General features: G+C 47.1%; 1 protein-coding gene and 1 non-coding gene across 5 annotated transcripts in view; one reads left to right on the top strand and one right to left on the bottom strand.

The window, feature by feature from the left end:
- Positions 1-17,412, bottom strand: part of CYFIP2 (cytoplasmic FMR1 interacting protein 2) — a 91,007-nt gene that overhangs the window by 63,859 nt on the left and 9,736 nt on the right. For all 4 annotated transcript variants that reach the window (XM_049775687.1, XM_049775690.1, XM_049775689.1 and 1 more), the window contains exons 2-7: positions 8,068-8,206; positions 4,812-4,901; positions 3,297-3,374; positions 1,751-1,852; positions 1,060-1,241; positions 723-819 (exon numbers count right to left, since the gene is read on the bottom strand). In XM_049775687.1, the coding sequence (XP_049631644.1) occupies positions 723-819; positions 1,060-1,241; positions 1,751-1,852; positions 3,297-3,374; positions 4,812-4,901; positions 8,068-8,184 (666 nt within the window). In that variant the 5' untranslated portion in view covers positions 8,185-8,206. The remainder of the gene's footprint in view (positions 1-722; positions 820-1,059; positions 1,242-1,750; positions 1,853-3,296; positions 3,375-4,811; positions 4,902-8,067; positions 8,207-17,412) is intronic.
- On the top strand, positions 5,812-5,915 carry LOC126013087 (U6 spliceosomal RNA). Its single transcript, XR_007497420.1, has one exon. It is a non-coding gene; the product is annotated as a U6 spliceosomal RNA (small nuclear RNA).

The following is a 17,412-nucleotide window of genomic DNA, read 5'->3' as shown; positions in this document are numbered from 1 at the left end:
TTTCCAGACCTCTACAAGGATCTCTAGAATCCTACCAAGGTGGGACCCAGTGCTTATGCAGAATGGGTGAGCCCCATGCTCAGAAGGTCTGGGAAGGCGCCTGGAGTAACTGCTCCAGATTAGAGGCTGGGGAAGCTCTGAGCAGGGCAGGGGCCTGACTGAAATTTTGGGGGATGTTTGTGTTTGGTTGGGGCCAGGGGAGACCCTGCTAGGACTTACGTGGGCTGAGCTGGAGTGCAAGACAGCACCAGACACAGGGGGATGAGGGCCACTGCAGCTGTGACAACCTCTGGCCCCTACACACAATGACCCATTTCACAGTGGTTAAAACTGAGGCTCATGGGCTGGAGAGATAGCATGGAGATAAGGCATTTGCCTTGCATGCAGAAGGACGGTGGTTCAAATCCCAGCATCCCATATGGTCCCCCATGCTTACCAGGGGCGATTTTTGAGCATAGAGTCAGGAGTAACCCCTGAGTGCTGCTGGGTGTGACCCCAAAACCAAAATAAAAACAAAAAATCTGAGACTCATGCTTTCCTGGGGCCTTCCCAGGATCAGGGACATGGATCCAGACTGTTGGGAGCACAGAGGCAATCAGAGTGGCAGGGTATTCAGAAAGCAGAGATGGATGAGGCCTCAGGTAGTGGGGGTGTCCGGAGACGGGGTGTCTGTGGAGAGTAGTGTGTGGGCACAGACACGAGGCCACGGAGCTGGTAATTACCTGGGTGATCCTGTTGTGGTTGGCCAGGAACATGGACAGGTTCTGGGACTCCTGAATGGACTGGGGGTCTGCCATCTTCCTCAGGAACTGTGCTGCCCTGCAAGGTGGGGGTACAGCTCAGCAGAGTCTGATCCCCATGGGCCCCATGACCCCTACCCCCAAGTGAGAAGCATCTGGGACAGACTTCCCCCAAACCCCTAAATATACACTTGCTTCCTCCTCTGAGTTGCTCCCAGGAAGTGGAGTCCCAGCTCATGTGTGTAGAGGATCCCCCACAAGTTTGGGGAGAAAGGACAGAGATGCGGGAGCCGGGCCGCAAAGTGAGTCCCAGACTGACCTCTTGTAGGCCGAATGGTCGTTCTTCACGCTGCACTTCATGTTCTTGAGCTCGTCTAGCACTGCAAACATGTTGATGAACTTGCCCAGCGTCAGCAAGTAGGCCTCAGACACAAAGTCCTTTCTGCGCTCCGCATGGCACAGCCGTTTCACCTCGCTGCAGAAGCGCTCGATGGCCTTGCGCTGCCGCCACAAGAGGGGTGCACCATGGGGCGAGTGTGCAAACACCCTCTGCGCCCAGACCCACCCACTGTTTCCTGAGCCCCAGGGAGAAGCTCATATGCAGGGAGGGACCACTCTGCCTTGGCTCCTGGGGTGGGGGTGGGGGTACACTTGGGAAACTGGCTTCCCAAACCAAACATGGAAATCTGAGGGTACTGTTCTTCCCCATGGCTTCAACCAACACAGGGAGATGGAGCAGCAAATAATGATCTGGAAAAATATACCTAAAATCATCCTTAGACCCTGTGCAAAATGGGGTATAATCCGGGAGAGGAAGGGGTTGAATGGGAAGTGGGTAACTTGCGGGTGTCTGGCTCTGGAACTTGGGGTGGTGGGGACAGACAGAGCCTATGTATATTGTCAAGGCGTGAGGCCAAATCCTCTTTTCAGTAGGATTTAGCCCAAAGCCAGGTCCTACCCAGTTCTGCCCTAGACCACACCCTCTAGTCTAGGCCATGCCATGCCCTCACCTGGAAGTACATGAACTTCATGAGCTTGGTCACCTCTGGTTCCAGCACTTCCACTGTTTTCTCATAGATCTCCACACGATTGGGCTGCTCATTGCACTTGACCTGCAGTGGATCAGATGTGCTGAGTTCTGTTTCTCATCCGCTAGCCCACCTGTACTCTCTAAGGTGGGGACCGGGTGAGATGGATGTGCTTCCTAGGCATGTACTGCAGGAAGGTCCCCTTTCCCACCGCTGCCCTGTACCTCGACCTGTACCTGCCAGGCATAGGTATCCTAAATTCGAAGCAGGCATAGGTACATCTAATTTCCAAGCAGAAACAGTGTTCATTCACATTAAGTGCCCTAGCCACACAGGCAAGCCATTAATGGCCCACAAGAGTTCACCAGCAAAAAGCTTTTTTGCCCGCTGGTAGTTAAGGAATGGGGAATCCATCTCTTCTCCATTCTCCTGGCTAAAACAGCTGAAAAGAAACCAGATGAACGCCTTCCCACAGCCCATGAGCCCAAAGGCACCAGAAACTGCTTCATCCTGAAATATCTCCATGGGACTCGCAGATGTCTCAAGGCAAACAGCTGTGAAACACAATCCTCTGGAGCTGGGGTTTACAGAAAAAAAACCCAACATTGACTTTTGTGAGTATGCTCACCCAGTGTGCAGACATGGGGAACCTGCAAGACCAGCAGACTTCTAGGAGCTAGTACCTCTGGGTCAAGGGTTAAAAGACCCGAGGAAGGGGCCAGAGCGGTGGTGCAAGTGGTGGTAAGGCGTCTGCCTTGCCCTCGCTAAACTAGGACGGACCGAGGTTCGATCCCCCAGAGTCCCATATGGTTCTCCAAGCCAGGAGTGATTTCTGAGCGCATAGCCAGGAGTAACTCCTGAGTGTCACCAGGTGTCGCCCAAAAACCAAAAAATAAAAATTAAAAAATTAAAAAAATAGAAGATCCAAGAAAACAGTCCTGTTTACACACCTGTGGTTCATGGTACAAGGACAGCAAGGAATCAAGACAGTGACAAGGATGGTAAAAATAGTATATGGGTGCTGACATGCACAGAGTCGACAAGGAATGAGACAGAAAATTGGGTGGGAACTGCCTAGAGAAGGGACCACAGTGGTGGTGGTGGTGATGGGATGGACTAAGTATCATTCATTGTTCCAGGGCAAAGACCCAAAGTATGGGGTGGGGAGGGGAGAGAGAGAGAGAAAGAGGGGGAGAGAGAGAGAAAGAGAGAGAAAGAAGAGAGAGGAGAGAGAGACAGAAAGAGAAGAGAGAGACAGAGAGAGAAAGGAGAGAGAGAGAGAGAGAGAGAGAGAGAGAGAGAGAGAAGAGACAGAGAGAGAGAGAGACTTCATACCCTTCCACTGTGTTTTAGAGGCTTTAGTATCTGTTGTTTCAGGAATAAAATCAGTGGTATCATACTTTGGAATGTCATTTGAGGGAACATACTAATGCACTTTCCATTTCCTCTCTGTTCTACCATGGGATGAGTCAGTTTGGGGCTAGGGATCAGGGTGGAGGATGACGGGACCCCTGGGGGACAGTCTCACCTGGGGAATGGCCCGGGAGCAGCTCCGCCAGGTATACAGCATCACCGCATATTCCTGCCCCTCTTCCAGCATCTCGTTCTATAAAGAGAAGCACTTCGTACCAGGAATTCTTACTCCCACCCAGACCCCCAAATCACATGTAGTCTGGAGACAAGCAAAACTGGAAACACAGAACTGAGGAAGGTATATAAAACGGGGACTCTGGGGGCCCAAAAGATAGTACATTGGGTAGGATATTTTCCTTGCACACGGCTGACCCAGGTATAATCCCACGTATCCCATAAGGTCCCCTGAGCCTGGCAGGAGTGATTTCTGAGTGCAAAGCCCAAAGTAACTCTGGAGCACCACCAGGTATGGACCAAAATACAAAATAAATAAATAAAATGGGAGCTCTGGGCTCCATGGCCAGGTCTTAAATCATAATCTGCAATTGAATCTACCCCCGAAAAAAAAACAAACCTTACCAGGTAATCCAGTGGCCAGCACTGTCCACTCACCAGGCACAGTGCCCACACATAGGAAAACTACCTGAGAAAAAGGGTCAAATATGTGTACTCCAAAGGCAAAAGTTGCCCTTGTCCATTGTAGCAAGAAACTATCGTAGGACAGGAGCAACTGTAGAGCAGGGAAAGTGCTTGCCATGTAGGCAGCTGATTCAAGTACGATCCCTGACATCCCAAAGGATCCCTGAGCACCACCAGGAATCAGCCCTGAGCATCATCCAGTGTGACCCCCACACAAGAAAGAACTCAGGAAGATGGTGGTTATGGCAGTCTATGCTGGCATATTATTTTGGTGGGCAAGGCAGTAGCTCAGGACTCACTAAGGAGAGGCTTTCACTCAGCAAATCACACAATACTAGAGAGCACTACTTCTGGGAGGAACCCATGGCACTCTCTCAATAGCAGATGAATGATCAAGACCCACATTTAAAAATAATCCACAGCAGATGATCAAGCCCCACCACAGCTCCAGTGCTGGATCTGAACGCAAAAGCTGACTCATGGCCACCTCCCAGCTCTGGGAGCTTTGTGGTCTCCAGCAAATCACCTAATCACACACTGCTCCCCAAGTCACCAGGTAGGTGACAATGGTGATGGAAGTGACCTCAGAAGTCTCGGAGAGTGAAATGGGACTGTATACATAGTTACACATGGTCATTTGTCTCCAAAGAGTTAACTGGAGCAATAGCACAGAAGGGAGGGTGCTTGCCTTGCGTACAGCTGACCTGGGTTCAATCCCTGGCACCCATATGGTCCTAAGTGCAGAACCAAGAGTAGGTCCTGAGCACTCTTGAGTGTGGCACATAACAACGAAAATCTTTGCTGAAGAGACCAAATCCCCAGAACCAACAATGCATAAGACGCAGAAGACTGAAACTCATATGGATCCGCCCCACATGTGACAGACGTAAAGTGGGACGCAGAGGTGAAAAGGGTTTGCAAAGCTAGGAGAGGGGAGAAGCAGTAGGAGTAGGAGCTGGAGGTCAGGGCACGGGGCCTCTGACACACTCACCATGCTGGAGTGGACGGTGGCCTGTTCAATGTACCTTGCAATGCCAGTGACAAATGCATTCCTGTCCTCGAAGTTGGTGTCAAAGTTAGCCTGCAGAATGCAAGAGGGGGTATTGCAGGTGAAGAGACGCGGGGACCTCTTTCTCCACATCTCCCTCACATACTTCACTCTGAATTGCAATGGGCCTCCCCCCACTTCATCTGTTCCTGTGCAAGAAAATCAGAGTGACCCAGCTGGAAGGTCACTTGAGAGTAGATGATGAGGCCATGCTGGCTTCCCTCACTGCTGAAAACTGCTTTGTGCATGTCCTCCCAACTGCAAAAGCACCCATGTGAGGTTGCAGGTTCAGAGATCAAGTGACAGGAAAGTTGAGAATCCACCCAAAGCCCTGAAAAAAAAAAAACAAAAAAAAAAAACTGCCCAATACAGGGAGCAGTAAAAGGCTGAAGAAATGAATTTGGAGCCAGAGTGGATAATTCAGTGGGTAGGTCACTTGCTTTGCATGCAGCCAGCCAACCAGGGGTTTGATCCCCAGCATCCCCTATCGTCCCTTAAGTGTAGTCAGGAGTAGCCCTTGAAAATCAAAGGCTGCACGCCCAAAACAGAAGCAAACAAACAAAAAGAATATGGGGGCTAGAGAGATAATACAGAGAGTAAGGCACTTTTGCTTTGCATGCTGCCAATTAGAATTTGATTCTTGGCAAAGCTTATGGTCCCCAGAGCACTGCCACGAGTAAGCCTTGAGCACAGCTGGCTGTAGCCCAAACCTGTCCACCACCATTCCCCAAAAAACCCAACCAAAAAAAAAAAAATAAACTGTGAGTAAGGAAGATAGTACAGCAAGAAGGTGCTTGCCATGCACACTACCAACCCAGGTTTGATACTAGGGTCTCTGAGGTCGACCAGAAGTGATTCCTGAGCAGGAACTCCTGAGTCAGGAATAAGCCCTGAGCACAGCTGAATATGGCCCCCAAACAAAAAAATAAGAATAAAGAAATTAGTGCTCGCTTCGGCAGCACATATACTAAAATTGGAACGATACAGAGATTAGCATGGCCCCTGCGCAAGGATGACACGCAAATTCATGAAGCGTTCCATATTTAAAAAAAAAAAGAATAAAGAAATTAATGTGCACCCCACTCCATAGGTAGGGCTAGGGGAGAAACATACGGAGCAATGCAGGATGAGGGCCTCAACAGGGAAAAATGTACCTGAGAGTGTCTGTTTTTAGTTTTGGTTTGTTTGCTCAGAGGTTACTCCTGGCTGGTACAATCAGGATTCATTTGTAGCAGGCTTGGGGGACCTTATGGGATTTCAGGGATTAATGTGGGTTGGCTGCATACAAGGCAAATGCCTTACCCACTGTGCCATCTCTCTGGCCTCAAGCATGTCTGTTTTGGGAGACACCCCTGGCAGTGCTCAGGAGGTATTCCCAGCTCAGGGCATGGAACTGAGGGGCTATGCAGTGCCAGGGATCAAAACTGGGGCTCCTGCGTGCAAAACCTACAGTCTGGTCCTTTCAATTATATATCTAGTCCAAAAATCAAAAGTTAAAAGAAAGTCAAATTGGGACCAGATAGATAGTGGTCCCAAGAAAACACTGGTCTTGCACACAGTTGAGTTCAATCCCTTGGCATACTATATGGTCTCCTGAGCTCCTTCAAGAGTGATCCCTGGGGCTGGAGAGATAGCATGGAGGTAAGGCATTTGCCTTGCATGCAAAAGGACTGTAGTTTGAATCCAGGCATCCCATATGGTCTCCCCGAGCCTGCCAGGAGCGATTCCTGAGTGTAGAGCCAGGAGTTACCCGAGTGCTGCCGGGTGTGATCCAAAAACCAAAAAAAGAGTGATCCGAGGGGCCAAAATAATAGCATAATTGTAAGGCATTTTCCTTGCATGTGGCCATTCTGGGTATCCCTAGCATACCTTATGATCCCCCACAGCATGTCAGCAGTAATTTCTGAACGCAGAGTCAGCAGTAACCCAAGCACTCCTGGGAGTGGCCCCAAAACAAAAAACTAAACAACAACCACAAAAAGTGATACCTTCAGAGCAAAACCAGGGATAATACCTGAGCACTGCACATGTGTTCCTTGGGGACATGGCGCCCCTCTTGAGATGTGAAGTTTCCTACCTTTCCTACTTTCATGCTGGGTTGTGTACCAGGGCTCTCTTCACTTTTGAAGAAGCCCATGTTCTCTCTTAAGAATGCTGCTCTTTCTTATCCTTTCCCTTCCCTTTCCCAGTACCCTCAAAACAAAATGAAAAGAAGCACCTGAACACCTCTGGGTGTGGGTCCACCTCCCCCAAACAAAAAACAATTACAACAAAAGAGCCACAGTCAAATCAGAGGGGCAGTGTAGTCTATATGCTGTACCTCTTGTAAAAACATATTCATTATTTAACCTATACTTGAATACTATCTATTATAGTACTCTGATTTATTAGTCCATTTCTTTGTTCCATATTTTATTTATAAAGAAATATATACATACATAAATCCACAAGCAAATATTAGAAAGATAACACACATATATACGTACATGAGTCATTCAGGGAATAAGTCATTATATTTTCTTATACTGCTTGTTAGCTCTTAAAAAAGATGCTGACATAATGAAGTTTTCAATCTGGGATTAAAAAAATGTGACTGGATCACATTTGTGAGCTAAACTCAGTATATGCTTAATAAATCTGGCCCCTGTATGCAATTAAAAATATCTCATGAGGAGGGGTTAGAGTGATGGTACAGTGGGTAAGGTGTTTGCCTTGCATGTCAGTAACCTGGTTCTAGCCCCAGCATCTCATATGGTCCCTCAAACACTGCTAAGAGTGATCCTTGAGCATCACCAGGTATTGCCCCCAAACAAAAACAAAAATCTCATGAGGAGTCAGTACAGCAAGTAGAATACATGCTTTGCACTCAGGTGACCTGTATTTGATCCCTGGTACCCAATAGGGTCACCTGAGCACCACTAGGAGTGAGGCTGAGCACAGCCAGGTGTAGCCCCCAAACAAAAAAACAAACAAAACTCTTGTGCTTCTATTGAGTCTCACCAAACATTCCAAGAACCTTCAGAAAGTCAAGTCCAATAAGGCACTGCAAGTGGAGGGGATCCTTCTGGAATTTGGGGCCCATGGGTACCAGTGGGTGCTGCTAAAGCTGACTCACCAGAAATTAACAACAGCAACAGCAACAACAACAACAAAGTTCATGGCCACTTCCGTTGTCTCCCCAGTCCCAGCCCATACTCACCTGGTACATGATGGACGAGGGAGGTGGCTCGATGCATGGCTGCTGGTCGGGTAATGGCAGTTCCTCAAGTAGGTCCACATTGGACAGAGCATCCTCCAGAGTCACGTGGGTGGTCATGGTGGCGGCGTGTGGGGTCTCACTGTGGGCAGGGTGTGGGGCAGATGGTGAGTGCTCTTCTGACAGTAGGGATTCCTTCCACAGGGGGATTCAGGATGGAGAACCAGCTCACAGAACACCCTCCAACCTTCACCCCTATATGTATTCCCTATATGAATCCCTCAGTGGTAGAGTTTTTGTGAAGATGTTTTATTTGGGGGTCACACCTGGATGCTCTCTTGAATTACTCCTGGCAGTGCTCAGAGAAACCATGTGGGTTACCAGATGGGCTGGCTGCATGCAAGACAAGCATCTGGCCCCAATGATGGAGCATTTGTCTGACTTATGTGATGCCCAAAAAACCCAAAACAGGACCAAACAGGGCAGAGTGATAGAACAGAAGGTAGGGCATTTGCCTTGCATGCGGCCTGTTGAATCAAATAATTAACGATGGGGCTGGATGGAAGTGGATGCCGTCCCAGGCCACGTGGCTCCGCAACCCCTATCCATCCGCGGGTCCCAGGCCCAGGTGAACGGTGGAATCAGACTTATTCAGAGACAAGCATTAGGAAGCATCAGCTTTATTCATACCCTATCCACCACATGTGTGTGGCCTACATCATAATCTTTCAAGCACTAGTTATTCTTAGCCCTGCATATTAATTCCTTTCAGCCATCTTTCCTTTGGGCTCCATGCTGCCCAAAGACCAAAAGAGGCCAAGACCCAAAAGCCAGAGCACCCAGCAGGGTAGAAGCCCCTAATCCCCTGGCTCAAAGGCTTAGCTACCTTTTTCAAAACCCCTCCCAGGAATGGGCGGGGTCTTGCAGGTAAGGTCATACATAATATCTGGTTCCCAAGACCCCTCCCAGAAATGGGTGGGTCTCAGGTAGCTACACCTAAATCCAGGGAGTTGAAAACTTGTATCACTCCCATCCAAGGCCCAGGACTGAAACTTTGTTACAAGAAACAAAAACCTTGGCCTCCTCAAACACTGATTAAAAGCCTAGATTGGAAACGGAGTAGAAAAAAGACTGTATTTAAAGTGGACTGATTTTCTGAGAACAACCTTCGGCTTGAATTTGGATTTCGACTTTGGAAATTTCGGACTGAACTTTTAGTTTAAATCACTTTGAACTCTGGACATCCAAAGCGTCCTGTGAAGCTGTGGCCCAGAAGCTGCTTCCAAAGTGCGCCCGGAGGGGAGAAAAGGCAGCGGTGAAGCCCGTCCAGCAGCAAAGAAGCAGCGAAAAGCTCCTATTCAACCCAAAAGCGGTGGCTCGGCTCTGCTCGGCTCCAAAAAAAAAGGCGAGCCTGGGATCCGCCCTCCAAATCAGAAAGGTGAAACAGCACAATCCGGCTGCGGAACCTGGGACCACAAGGTCAACAGCAGCGCAAGTAAACCATCTGCGGGGCCTGGAACTATGGAAGTAATCCACGTGGTGAGAACAGCGTGGGACAAATTAATCATCTGAACTTATGATTTTAGCTGTAGGGACTAAATGGGTAGTCATATATTTTACTCATAGTTGGTGATGGAATAAGTTTTAGTTAATGGTTTAAAAAAATAAAATAAAATAAAAAAGGTAGTAATAACAGCTTAGCCCATTTAAAGATCTGATTTCTAACCGCCTGCATCTTTGTCTTGTTTTAGTCATTTTCTTTATAATTTAAATGTTTTGTTTTCCAGTTAATATTTTCAATTGCAAAATGTTTTACTGTGTGTATTTTAATGTACTTAGCCTGTTTTTAAAATGTATGTTATGCATTTATGCTGTAGTACTTGTGTATAGGAAAGGTTAATAGGAACAGAAAGTTCCCCCCAATATAGTTTAAAAGTATAGGAACATGAAAGTTCCGGAATAGTGCTTGGTAGAAAAGCATTAAGAAAATTTTAAGTTACAGGTGTATAGTATATTTTGCAGAAATGTTATGTTTTTTGAAAAGGGCTGGTATGTTATTTTTCACTTTATTACGTTGCTGCATGAAAATATTAACCCACCTTTGGCTAAAGGTGGAGTCAGAATTACAAAAGGCTCTTTTTATATTTCAAAGAAGGGGGAAATGTAACTCCACCCTGGATTTAGGTGTAGCTACCTGAGACCCACCCATTTCTGGGAGGGGTCTTGAGAACCAGATATTATGTATGACCTTACCTGCAAGACCCCGCCCATTCCTGGGAGGGGTCTTGAAAAAGGTAGATAAGCCTTTGAGCCAGGGGATTAGGGTCCGCCCTGCTGGGCTCTCTGGCTTTTGGGTCTTGGCCTCTTTTGGTCTTTGGGCGGCATGGAGCCCAAAGGGAAGATGGCTGAAAGGAATTAAGATGCAGGGTAGCCTAGAATGGCTGAATGCTTAATTGGTTATGATATTGGCCACACATGTGGTGAATAGGGCATGAATAAAGCTGATGCTTCCTGATGCCTGTCTCTGCATGAGTCTGATTCTTCTGTTCACCTGGGCCTGGGACCGGCCGGCTGGATGGGGGTTGCGGAGCCACGTGGCCTGGGATGGCATCCACTTCCATCCAGCTCCATCGTTAATTATTTGATACAACAGCGGCCCATCAGGGTTTGATCCCCACCATCCCATATGGTTCCTAGAGCACCTTCCAGGAGTGATTTCTGAGTGCAGAACCAAGAGTAACCCAAGTGTCACCAGGTGCGTCCCAAAAAATAAAAACAAAAATACACACACACACACACACACACACACACACACACACACACACACACACACACACACACACACACACACACCAGGCAGAAGGACTGGTGGAAAAATGAGGCTTAGAGGAGGGACAGACATAGGCTGCCACCACTGCAGTTGCCTGAGGCTGGGGGGGGGGGCAGTCTCAAAGTGTCCCCAGCTGCTGTTTGCACCATTCGATTCTATACAAGAATCTCAAACAGTGACTGGCCAGGCAGTACATGCTGAGACATCAGTGCAAAGCCGAATTCCAGGCTGCACATGGTAACTCAGTTCCACCTTCTATAAACCCAGTCTTACTGCAGATGCACCAGTCTGATCCCAGTTTGGGGAAGGGACCCCAGAGCACACATATCATTTCTGAGCCCTGATACCACTAGGTACCAGACTTGTGTGAGGTGGAGGTGCACTGCACTAGTTAACAGGGTGCTCCCATTGCGGAGTGTTGATCAAGATGGATTGATGGAGGTCTGGTAAGATAGTACAGTGGGCTGGGTGCTTGCCTTGCACACAGCTAGCCCAGGTTTGATCCCAGGAGCACCACTTGGAATAACCCCTGAGTGCAGGGTCAGGAATAAGCTCTGAGCACCACAAACAAGATACCAAAAAAATGTAGATTGATGGATGGCAATGGGGGCCATCCACCAAGTTTCCACAAGCCCCCACCACCCCCAGTCTCCCCAAAGTCACATCCGCTGATCACAGAGTGTGAAATGGGGAAAAATACCATTTGGATCACAGCCCAAAATACATTCTTAGCAATAGTGGTAAAAACTCTTATCAAAAAAACAAAACAAAACAACCTCTTATCAAGTAGTATCAAAAGTTAAGATGGTTGCCTGGCATGTGGCATGCCCCGTCTACCCCCACCCCCAGTACTGCAATGGTCCCCTCCAAGCACTGCCAAGAGTAGCCCCTGAGCCTCTCACACTGCTGGTTATGACCCAACCCCAACCCCACCAAAACAAACCCAGTCAAGGGTATTTCACAGTTGATATTTAGAATCTATAAAGACCATGAAGCAAATAGCTCCAAGGCATAGAGGTGAAAACAAGAGCTTGGAAATGAGTGAGCTCCGTTTTCCACACTGAAATCTGTATGGAACCACAGACTAAAAAAATATTTACCTACAGAAATGCAAGGTGGGGAAGGCTAAGATGAGCACGCAAAGAAATAAAGCCCAAATGAAAGCCAAAGATGGGGCTGGAGAGACAGCACATCGGGGAAGGTGCTTGCCTGGCATGCAGCCAACCCAAGTTCAGTCCCTGGCATCCCAATAATCCCCGAAGCCCTGCAAGGAATGATTCCTGAGTGCAGAGCCAGGAGTAAACTCCGAGCACTGCCAGTGTGGTCCCAATAAACAACAAAAAATCAAAGCTGGAACTACCCAAGCACCAGATGGCGCCTTCTATACTATCACTCCAGTCCCACTCAAGCTCTAGATTTTTTAAAATTTCATTGTCAGAAAGTTTATTCAGCTCTTGTTGCTAGTTGACATTTCTGTTACTTCTTTTGTTTCTGAACATTAGGTGGCTTCCGATTGGCTCTAAATTGGTGTGTTCCTACAGGGATGACTGTATTTAAAAAACTGGAATTGGGGTCGGAGAGATAGGACAGCGGTAGGGTGTTTGCCTTGCATGAGGCCAGGAGACAGTGGTTCAAATCCCGACATCCCATATGGTCCCCTGAGCCTTCCAGGAGCAATTTCTTTTTTTTTTTTTTTTTTTTTTTTTGGTTTTTGAGTCACACCCAGCAGCGCTCAGGGTCTATCTTCAGAAATCACTCTTGGCAGGCTCGGGGGACCATATGCATGCCTTACCTTCATGCTATCTCTCTGGCCCCAGCCAGGAGCAATTTCTGAGCACAGAGCCAGGAGTAACCCCTGAGTGCACACACCTGAATGCTGGGTGTAACCCAAAAACAAAAACAAACAACAACAAAAAAACTGGAATTGTCAGGCAATCCAAAAATCCCAAGCACTATTGCTGATACTGAGGCTTTTGTGGGGCATTCAGCTCCCAGGGCTTCCAGAGGTACAAGAAGGCAGGGAAAGGGTGCCTGCATTCACTCCAAAGATGTCAGTCCAAATACCGGCATACTTGGAGTTTGGGTCAGACTGGTGTCCCTACAGAAAGCTATAGATGAAGAAGCTCCAACTCTAATGCAGGGTAAGAAGGAATCAATGAATATCCAGCTCTTCATCTGCACTTCCTCCTACTGTTTCTGCCTTCTACATGAGGGGTTTTTAGCCTTCTGGTGGCAAAGAATCATGTGCATGGCTTCTTCATGATTCTGCTCAGGCTCCATGCCCAGACACTGGAAGCTTGTCCTTAAAATAGCGTTCTCTCTCATTTCAAGGATGAGATTTTGCGTTGACAACACAGGAAGGGGATTGGAGATGGAGCTCAAAATGATGATGGCACCAATTTTCCTGCAGAGGTCATCTTAGATGCTAACTCCAGCTTACATAGAGCAGGGTCTTGCCTGGATACTGGACGGTGACAGGCACACCCTGGAACCAAGGACACAAGTACCTCCATGAATTCAACCCTGGGTGATACAGTGTTGCATTCAATAATTAATGATGGTGGTGGATGGTGAAGGATGGAGGGATTTTTCTCTCCCATCCCAGGCCACGTGGCTCCGCAACCCCCATTCAGCTGGTGGGTCCCAGGTTTAGGTGAACGGCGGAATCAAACTCATCCAGAGACAGGCATCAGGAAGTATCAGCTTTATTCATACCCTATCCACCACAAGTGTGGCCTGTATCATAACCTTTCAAGCACTCAGCCATTCTTAACTAGCCCTGCATCTTAACTCCTGTCAGCATCTTCCCTTTGACCTCCATGCTGGCCAAAGACCAAAAGGCAAAAAGCCTAATCCCCTGGGTCAAAGGCCTTATATAACCTTTCAAGACCACTCCCCGAAATGGGAGGGTCTCAGAGAGGTACACCTAAATCCAGGGTGGAGTTACAATACAGCTTCAGAGATGTACCACACAGCTTATCTTCCCTAAAGATAAACATAACAGGCAGAAAAGACAGTATAGCAGAGAGAGCACTTGACTTGCACACGGATGACCGAGGTTCAATCCCCAGCACCCCATATAGTCCCCCTGAGAACTGCTAGGAATGATTCCTGAGTGCAGAGCAGGAGTAACCCCTAAGCATCATTGGGTGTGGCCTCCAAAACAAAACAAAGATAGAAAAACATGTGGGCTGGTGGGACAGGACAGAGGCAGAGACACTTGTATGTGATTCAGGATTTTTGTGGGGCTAGGAGGGCTCACCTGGCAATGCTCAGGGCCTACTCCTGGCTCTGTATTTCAGAATTACTCTTGGTGATGCACAGGGACCATATAGGCAACCAGGTATCAAGACTGTGTCAGCCACAAGCAAGGCAAGAGCTGTACTATCATTCAGACCCCTGTGACTGGTTTGATCAGGCTCAGGTTTGAACCTGTCACTTGTCTCCCTAGAATCACCATTAGGTTGCTTTGTGTACTGCTAAGAAATGTTATAATGTACTACAATCTGGGGACTTGAGGGACAAAGTCATTGTGCATGTGTTTTGTTTTATTAATGTTTTTTGGCTAAAATTTTAAAATTAAGGTGTCAGCAAGGGAATTTCTTCTGAGAATTCTGTTTATGGGTGATCGTCTTCCCACTGTAACTTCACTTCACTTTGTCCTCTTTCTTTGCATCTTTGTCTTCATACAATAAAAGTAAAACAAAACAAAAATAGTCACCAGGCGTGATCCCTTAACACAAACCAGGAAGCAGCCCTGAGCACCGGTGGGTGTGGCCTTCCAAAAACAATAACAACAACAAATAAAACAACATGGAAGACATAGAACCTATAATACCCTGGCTAGAGCAATAGTAAATTGGATAGGGAGTTTGCCTTTCACAACGCCAGGAATGATTCCTGAGCACAGATCCAGGGGTAAGCCCAGAGCACTGCCCCAAAATAAACAAACAAAAACCCAAGGCCTCACATATGTTCTATCCCTCGACAATGCTTCCAATCCCCGACTGCTTCCTAGTGGGGAATGAAAGGGGATGCAGGATGGAGCAGTGGTCACTGTCATGTCACTGAGTATAGGGCTTGATTTCTTTCGTTTTTTTTTTTATCTAAAACAATTTATTGAAAAACTTATTAAATAAATTATTTATTAACTTAATAAATGAAAACAATTTATTAAGAGATTGGCACCAAAAACCATACAAAATATATAGTTTAATAAGGCAGACAATGGGGAGAAAGGGTGCTTGCCTTACACATGGCTGACCGTGGTTTGATCCCATATGGTTCCCTGAGCTTACCAGGAATGATCCCTGAGCATAGGGGCAGGAGTAAACCCTGAGAATCAGTGTTTGACTTCAAATCCAAAGAATAAATAAATAAATAAATAAATAAATAAATAAATAGACAAACTCATGTAAATTATAACCTAGATAAGAAATTCAGCTTTGCCACCCATCCCAGAAGTCTTTCCACTTGCTCCATAACAATCTCAGCCCCCTGAGGTTAACTTTTAATTGTATAAATGACAAAAGATTTAATAAGCAGGAGCAGATTATTTTATAATCCTACTGGCAATTAAAAATTATACTATGACAGGGCTGGAGAGATGGCATGGAGATACAGTGTTTGCCTTGCATGCAGAAGGACGGTGGTTCGAATCCCAGCATCCCATATGGACCCCCGAGCTTGCCAGGAGTGATTTCTGAGCGCAGAGCCAGGAGTAACCCCTGAGCGCTGCCGGGTGTGACCCAAAAACCAAAAAAAAAAAAAAGTTATAATATGAGTAATCAGTATTAGTTTACTGTATGCTCTATTAGATAGATGATGTACAAATGTATTCTAACACTAGAGTAATCACCACCATACAGTTTAGTACACAACTCTCTGTAGATAGATGATAACCATAAATAACAGGGCTTGATTTCTTTTTTGTGTGGCAGTGTTCAGGGCTTACTCTTAGCTCTGTATTTAGGAATTATCGATGATGTTTGAGGGACCATATGTGGTGCAAGGGATCAAATCTGGGTCAACCACATATAAAGCAAATGCCCTACCTGCTATACTACTGCTCCAACTCCAGGGCTTGATTTCCTTTTTAAAATTTATTTTATTGGGCTGGAGAGATAGCACAGAAGTAGGGCGTTTGCCTTGCACGCAGTCAATCTAGGACAGATAGTGGTTCGAATCCCAGCATCCCATGTGGTCCCCCCACCCCCACCCCGTCCAGTGCCTGCCAGGAGCGATTTTTGAGCACAGAGCCAGAGTAACCCCTGAGCGCTGCCGGGTGTGAAACGCCCCAAATTTATTTTATTACTTTATTTAAACACTGTAGTTTACAAAATTGCTCACAACACAGTTGTTTCTGGCATTCTAGATTCTAAGGACAATTCTGTCAACTGTGTAACATTCCCTCCACCACTGTTCCAGTTTTCCACGCTGCCCCTTTGGCAGGCAAAGAAACGTTTACTTATATTGCTTCTTACAACTAAATGGTAATGGAATTATTGCAAAAAACTTCAGTAAAAGGAAACTTGTGAAAATTGTCGTAACTCGCAATGGGGTCATTAAGTCTGAAAAATTCACTCAGCTGTTTGTTGCTGCTGAACATTCAGTGTTAATGGTTTTATTTGTTGACCTCGGGTGGCTTCTAATTCAGTGCATTCCCACTGGGGTGTCAGCATTGAAAAATTAGGAGATGTTGTGCAGCTCTGTGTGCTTGATTTCTGTATGGGTTTCAATTCTTATAGAAAATATAGGGCTGGTAAACTGCAAACTGGCACATCCTGAGAACCCCATCACCAGGGTTCCCCCAGAGGGCCCCAGCTCAGCTCAGCCTTGCCAAACAGTCCTGCACATGAGACCCTGCAAAGGTGTTGACATTAACATAGGCACACTGGCTGCAGAAAGGCCCCTCTCCCTTCTGTTGGATCTGCAGCTGGAGAGGAGAAAGAACCCAGTGTCAAGGCCGCAATGGGGACTCGCACCTTATCAGGAAGATGGACCAACCAACAAAAGCAGACAAGTCCTTCCTGACCCACTCACTGTCTTTTGCTCACGAATGAGCGAATTTGCATCCACAGGAGATGATGCTTTATATTCTCTCTGTGGCCCGGAATGTGGCTGTTTCTGCAGGAGGTATGAAGGCGACATTTCAGTGCGGAGCCTCCAGAGCCAGACACAGCTGCAGGCATTCAGGGCTGAGTCAAAGGCAGTAGTCACTCAGGCCTAGTCCCCACCCAGTGGCTGCCTGCCCTGTACCAGTACTGAGCTTACACATCTGAGACCCCTGAGGCTGATGGGGAGATGGGAGGGCACAGAAGAACCTGGAGCAGGGTGCGCTTTCCTCCTTAGAGCCCATGTCTCCGTAACCAAGAGCTACGTTTGGACATTTTTTCTGTTCTTTTCTTTTTGGTGGTACTCAGCAGTTACTCCTGTCTGAGCTCAGAGATCACTCCTGGCAGGCTTGGGAGACCCTCTGAGATGCTGGGGATCAAACCCAGGTAGTCTGCATGTAAGAC

The sequence above is a fragment of the Suncus etruscus genome, chromosome 6 (genome assembly GCF_024139225.1).
Source record: "Suncus etruscus isolate mSunEtr1 chromosome 6, mSunEtr1.pri.cur, whole genome shotgun sequence".
In the NCBI taxonomy this organism is placed as follows: Eukaryota; Metazoa; Chordata; class Mammalia; order Eulipotyphla; family Soricidae; genus Suncus; species Suncus etruscus.
Note: the sequence above shows the minus strand (reverse complement) of the source record. Positions and strands in the feature narration are given on the sequence as shown.